At 42.1% G+C, this 6,792-nt stretch overlaps 1 protein-coding gene across 1 annotated transcript; it reads left to right on the plus strand.

Moving 5' to 3' along the window:
* Window positions 1-342: 342 nt before the first annotated feature.
* On the plus strand, window positions 343-3,864 carry LOC311312667 (zinc-alpha-2-glycoprotein-like). Its single transcript, XM_084442634.1, has 2 exons — window positions 343-849; window positions 2,401-3,864. The coding sequence occupies exons 1-2, from the start codon at window positions 795-797 to the stop codon at window positions 3,435-3,437; spliced, it is 1,092 nt and encodes a 363-aa protein (XP_084298760.1). The 5' UTR covers window positions 343-794; the 3' UTR covers window positions 3,438-3,864.
* The last annotated feature ends 2,928 nt before the right edge of the window (window positions 3,865-6,792 follow it).

The raw sequence follows: 6,792 nt of genomic DNA on the forward strand, positions 1-6,792 counted from the left end.
TTAATAGATCCACTAAACTGATCACCTCCTGTCCTGAGGACTTCAAAGTGCCAAGGTCAAGGCACATTGTATCCCACCGCAAAAACATTCATTACTCGAAGCCTCATTAAATGCTTTGTACGCTACTGACACCTGCTGCCAAAGATAATTTAGTCTATGTGTGTCTTGTTATGTATCTGGACCTGTCTGCAATAAAGTAGTCTAATGTGCTTCTGTAACTGGGCAGTGACAGTGAATGTGCTTCCGTAGACCGAAGCCTCGCTTGTCATCGGTCACGTGGTTTTAAATAACCGAAGCGAGTCTGGATACTGGGTTTGATCAGGACCTGATCAGGACCTGCGCTCCACAAACACCTCGGAACTTCGGTCTCCTACTAACATCACAAGACGTTACGCACAGTGAATACTGGGAAGTGTTAGTCAAGGTAAAAGTGTCCAGGTAGCTTAAGAGTAGCAGCATACGTCTCTCTGGCCAGGAATTGTATTTGCTGCGGATGAGGAAATAAAGTTCCTGTTCGTGATTAATTCCAGCATAACGCCTTGCTGGTCCAGCCTGGTTAGCAGCTACAAGGCAGGGTTAGTAAAGCAGAAAGTGCTCTCGGGTCAGGATCAAGCTGGGCCGGGTACTAAACAATCTCGCTCCATCTACAAATCACCTGCTGTAGTGAAACAGGCTGGATTAGGTTCACAGGTCGATAGAGGACTGACTCCATGAGCCTAAAAGTGAAAGTGGATCAGGATTCAGGATCATATTAGACTTTTGAAGGACCAACACAAGAAAGAAAGAAAAAAGACATGGAAAAACTGCACGTTTTATTAATTCTATCATTTTACACCATTGCGGAAGCAGGTAAGAGGAACAGTTCGCTTCATTTACTTTTTCCCTGACATACTGTATTAAGACTATACAATAATACAATAGACTACACAATAATACAATAGGCTATGTTCTACATGGATGTACAACGTCTTTTGGTGTATGTACACTCAATCAATCAATCAATCAATCAGTCAATCAATCAATCAATTCACTTTCTTGAAAAGACTCATGGTTTAAGAGACATAGGCCTACTGTACAAATATACATACAAACAACATTTAATAAAAAGGCAATACCAGTGTTTCCACATACAGTAGGTATCGCACGGTGCTGAGCCTAGGATGTGACAGCAGCATAATGATGGAATTATGAGAACCATTCAGGCGGCAGATACATTTGTACATCAGATTTTTCTACAGAGCATGAGCGTGTAGACAATGCACTTGCACCGCACCACCTTGCTTTTTTAAGCAATATATACAATCATTATAGGCAACCTGGAGCTATGCTAGAGTATGAGCCCATTGTTGGCCATATGATACGATTCTGTTCGGAATCTCCGGCCCTTTTCGAGCGAACTTCGCCTTTAGACGCAGTCAAAACAAGCCTCATAGCACAGGCCCAAACTTGTACAGTAAATTGTAGAGTTTTATATTGCCGACTGTGACTAAACTCCACAGACTCCCACCTATAGTAACTGCACGACAGTATCACAGTTAGAAAACATGTATGACCTATGACCTAGCCATACTCTATCTCAGATCTATACTGTACCAACACCATACCAAGAATCAGTCAACTTTGGACTGGGCGGATTTAAACGTCTGGACCCAGGCTAACAATGAAAGTCAGTAGTGACCAAAGCATAAATAACATATTTCTTAATATTTTAATGTGGAAAATATGAGTAAATGGCACATCATTTTTGTCTTACAGCTCTGCAAATGAGGTGGCCTCACCTGAGAGCTCACCTGAGTATAAATAAAGGTTTCAATCAATCAATCAAGTCTTTGGCAAGTGGCAATGGTATACACGGGATAATACACTCCAAGGTGTTATCGAAAAATAATGCACTTCGCAGAGGCAAACCCCTTTCGGCGGTGGTGCATTATCCCTTACATGTCAATCAATCAATCAATCAACTGACCATTCAATCAACCAATCAATCAACAACCAATCAATCAGCCAATCAATCAAACAATCAATCAATCAGCCAACCAATTTCATTATGAAGGATATCATTTTATAATAAGTGTCAAAAATCACTGTTTAACAAGAAGCCTCAAAGGTTACTGTGTTGCTCGATCTATATATGTAATACAATACTACTGTATTACTCTATAAATGTAATACAATACTACTGTATTACTCTATAAATGTAATGCAATACTACTTTAGCTTCTCTTTACCTCTTCTAGTTACTGTGGGACTGTCAATTTGAGTTAACGATCAGGATTTGAAGACAACAAAAGAATATGAGAAGAGCAATATCATTTACTTTATTTTTTTTATTTTAAAAACCTTTTCGTATATGGAGATAATCACTGTGAAAATACTAACGTGGTTCTCTTCTCTTTTCAGGTTCAGGACGACACTCTCTTTACGTGTTGGCAACGTACATGACAGGAGAGACACCGTTTCCTGCGTTTACAGCCGTGGTGATGGTGGATGATGTTCAAGTTGGTTACTTTGACTCAGAGATTGACAAGGTAGTTCACTCTGGACATGGCATCGAAAAAAAGGAGAGTGATACATCCCCAGAGACAGTTAATGTATTAAGATACATTCATTTTTCCAGTAGAAAAACACTAACTGACATAAAACATCGCTTTAATCTGACCAAAGGTATTCAAGTCTATCAGGGCATATATGGATGTGAAATGTCGCCCAACGGTGAAGCAGCACTGGTTATGTTTCAAGACTCCTGCAATGCAATTAATGCTCGTGGCTTTTATCACAACATGACAGCATACACATATTTGTCTGAAAACCCATGGAAGATTCAATTGGAGGAGAAATGGATTCCAATAACCACAATGCGCTATACACAAATTTACCTTCCTCTGTGCATTAAAGAACTGAAGAATGTCCTGGAGAAACTGAAGAACGTAGTGCTGCGTAGAGTGCGTCCCAGAGTCCGGTTTCTGGAGAAGACCGTTCCTGGAGGGGCTCGGGTCAGCTGCCTGGCCACCGACTTCTACCCCCGACACATCAACCTCACCCTGCTGAGGGACGGACGGCCTGTGGCAGAGCAGGAGCTCACAGGAGGGGCGGTGCTGCCCAACGGGAACGGGCTGTACCAGGTCAGGAAGAGCCTGGAGATCAGCACACAGGAGCTGAGAGAGAGACACAGCTACACCTGCACCGCCTCTCACCTCAGTCTGGACAACAAGCTGGACATCAGTTGGCAACCGGAGTTCTCACGTGAACACAGAGTTCCCATCCTTTTGGGCTCTGTGGCGATGATGATGATGATGGTGGTGATTCTTCTCTGCATGTTCATGTGTGTGAGGAAGAGGAGGAAGGCCACTGACTCCAGGACAACTCTGCAGCAGCCTGCTAACATTGATGCTCAAGTGACTGAGCAACTCAATCCATCCTCTCATCCTGACACCTGATTAGCTGTTGTAGCATCATTATAACTGGTGCCAAATTATGTTATTGAAATGTAAATAACAAAAGAAGGGTTCTTTTGCAAAAAACATATCTCCGCTTTGATAATTTTTGATAAAACATTATTTTAATCACATATCAATACCAAAATATTCATCAAACTGCAGTTGGGTTATTTTGATTAAGTAAAGAAGACTAATTGATTGATTATTGATGTTGATATTTGATTGAAAAAAATATTTATCAAAATGTATGAAAATTGATATCAAATTAATTCTAACAAATAACACTACAATTTATTTTAAAATACTCTATAAGATGCAGAAAATATGTTGATTTGTTTAATTTCTTATAATTCAGCTTCACTGTTTATTACAAACGAATGTTTGTGAAAGGTGACTTATTCCCTCTGCCCACAGTGCGAACGCAATGGGCGGAGAGTCATATTTGTGATCAGGTGTGTGGTTCAGTTTGTTTGGCTCTGGGTGGAGAGTCATATTTGTGGTCAGGTGTGTGGTTCTGTTTGTTTGGCTCTGGGTGGAGAGTCATATTTGTGGTCAGGTGTGTGGTTCTGTTTGTTTGGCTCTGGGTGGAGAGTCATATTTGTGGTCAGGTGTGTGGTTCTGTTTGTTTGGCTCTGGGTGGAGAGTCATATTTGTGGTCAGGTGTGTGGTTCTGTTTGTTTGGCTCTGGGTGGAGAGTCATATTTGTGATCAGGTGTGTGGTTCTGTTTGTTTGGCTCTGGGTGGAGAGTCATATTTGTGGTCAGGTGTGTGGTTCTGTTTGTTTGGCTCTGGGTGGAGAGTCATATTTGTGGTCAGGTGTGTGGTTCTGTTTGTTTGGCTCTGGGTGGAGAGTCATATTTGTGGTCAGGTGTGTGGTTCTGTTTGTTTGGCTCTGGGTGGAGAGTCATATTTGTGGTCAGGTGTGTGGTTCTGTTTGTTTGGCTCTGGGTGGAGAGTCATATTTGTGGTCAGGTGTGTGGTTCTGTTTGTTTGGCTCTGGGTGGAGAGTCATATTTGTGGTCAGGTGTGTGGTTCTGTTTGTTTGGCTCTGGACAGAGAGTCATATTTGTGGTCAGGTGTGTGGTTCTGTTTGTTTGGCTCTGGGTGGAGAGTCATATTTGTGGTCAGGTGTGTGGTTCTGTTTGTTTGGCTCTGGGTGGAGAGTCATATTTGTGATCAGGTGTGTGGTTCTGTTTGTTTGGCTCTGGGTGGAGAGTCATATTTGTGGTCAGGTGTGTGGTTCTGTTTGTTTGGCTCTGGGTGGAGAGTCATATTTGTGGTCAGGTGTGTGGTTCTGTTTGTTTGGCTCTGGGTGGAGAGTCATATTTGTGGTCAGGTGTGTGGTTCTGTTTGTTTGGCTCTGGGTGGAGAGTCATATTTGTGGTCAGGTGTGTGGTTCTGTTTGTTTGGCTCTGGGTGGAGAGTCATATTTGTGGTCAGGTGTGTGGTTCTGTTTGTTTGGCTCTGGGCGGAGAGTCATATTTGTGGTCAGGTGTGTGGTTCTGTTTGTTTGGCTCTGGGTGGAGAGTCATATTTGTGATCAGGTGTGTGGTTCTGTTTGTTTGGCTCTGGGCGGAGAGTCATATTTGTGGTCAGGTGTGTGGTTCTGTTTGTTTGTGCATCTGTCTGGTTGTTGGTAGCAGAAACTACTGGACTCATTTTTATGCCCTGAGAGCAGCAGAATCCATCGCTCCTCTGGTTGGGTGTGTGTTTTCAAACCAACAGGTTTAGAGTTTGAGGCCAGGGAAGGGCAGCAGCTGAGAAAAAATATTTTTCTTGTATGTTTTTTGTTGTTATCTACTCTATCTATATCTACTCTTCTCAGAGTTCCCCCTACTCCCCTCTGGACGCAGGTTCAGAATTCCCAAAACAAGGACAAAACCAGCCGGCCCTTCCTTTGTGCCAAGAAGCATTAAATGATTGAACAGCTGTTGATGCCTGTTGCAGTGATGATGATGTTGATGCGATGATGTTGGTGAGGATGGTGATGATGACGATGATGGTGGTTGGTGACATTGCGGTGTTGGTGATGGGCGTACATTTTAATGTTTTCTGTATGCTTGACGTGTGCTAAACAAATTCCCCTCTGGGGCAATAAAGGTTTCAATTCAATTCATTCATATATCTGTTATTGAGGTTTTATTATACACTAGGCCTACCAGATGGTCTCTGATAACTGCACATACTGACACATTGCATTCATGGTCTAAACTCTCCGAGCACCATTTGTTTTGCTTTTCTTTAAGTGCTCTTAATTTTACAGGACCCTTTATGATAACACAATATTTTCTTACGGCACCACAGTATCAATGTCCTGTCATTTATCGTGGAAGCTTCGAGCCCGAGCAGACTACGAAGAATCGGAAGGTAGTGAATGAGGCCAAACAGCTTCTCTTGGATACCTCCGCTCGGGTGGAGGGTCGTTAATGAGATGAGGGGACCCGAAAGGCCAAACGAGGGACAGGTGGGGGACACAGCCCTGAGGAAAGGGTCAACTCTCAACTCTCACTTCTTTTAAATCAAGACTGAAGACTTTTCTTTTTGCCACTGCTTCTTATTATATCAAATAATTATTCATTCGTACACTGCACTGTAACTTTTATTCCTGTATTTTATTTTTCCTGCATGTTGTTTTAAATCTTTTTTTTATTTTTACATTTTGTTTTATATGATCGTTTTTGTGTTTCTTGCGCTTTGTCTTGGTGCTTTTAATGTCTCATGTAAAGCACTTTGAATTGCCTTGTTGCTGAAATGTGCTCTACAAATAAACCTGCCTCGCCTTGAACTCCTGGTTACCTCACTTCCGGAATCTCTTAACCCTTTTAACCCTGAAAGTACAGTGACAACATTTTGAATATTAATTGGATTTTCCCTATAATACTAGAAAGCGCAGTTTCTCAGCTTTCAGCAAGTGTTGGAGTGAGGAATTTTTTAGATTTGTTAGATATTTTTTTTATATTATTAAATATTTGTTAGATATTTTTAAAATGTTGCCGGTGACGTGGTCGTATCGAAAGGGTTAAGCACACCTGACAGTGGGCGGAGCCGAGGAAGAGACGCCAGCGTTCCATATACATCTCAATACTTCTTCTTCTTGCCAGAACTCACAAGTGCCTTCATTCTAAAACAAGTGACTAAGAGCATAATCTAGTGCTGAAGGCAAAGTGCAAATCTCAATATTGATGTCCTTTACAGTCAGGGAGTTTGGCAAAGTGAAATCCAATCTGAAGCTGGTAAAAGTGCTGGATGATACGTTATAACCATTGACCTTTGACACAAAATCTATAGCTGACTCTTGCCATGGCATGGGTGGCACGGGGGACCTGGACTGAGGACTTGGTCCCCGGGGGCCACT

This window comes from Borostomias antarcticus (genome assembly GCF_949987555.1).
Source record: "Borostomias antarcticus genome assembly, chromosome: 8".
Taxonomy (NCBI): domain Eukaryota; kingdom Metazoa; phylum Chordata; class Actinopteri; order Stomiiformes; family Stomiidae; genus Borostomias; species Borostomias antarcticus.

Bases quoted from the DNA above. Each gene is read 5' to 3' on its own strand.
- LOC311312667 (XM_084442634.1), top strand. From the start codon at position 795: ATGGAAAAACTGCACGTTTTATTAATTCTATCATTTTACACCATTGCG. The intron at 850-2,400 runs GTAAGAGGAACA...TTCTCTTTTCAG, and splicing joins TTACACCATTGCGGAAGCAG to GTTCAGGACGACACTCTCTT.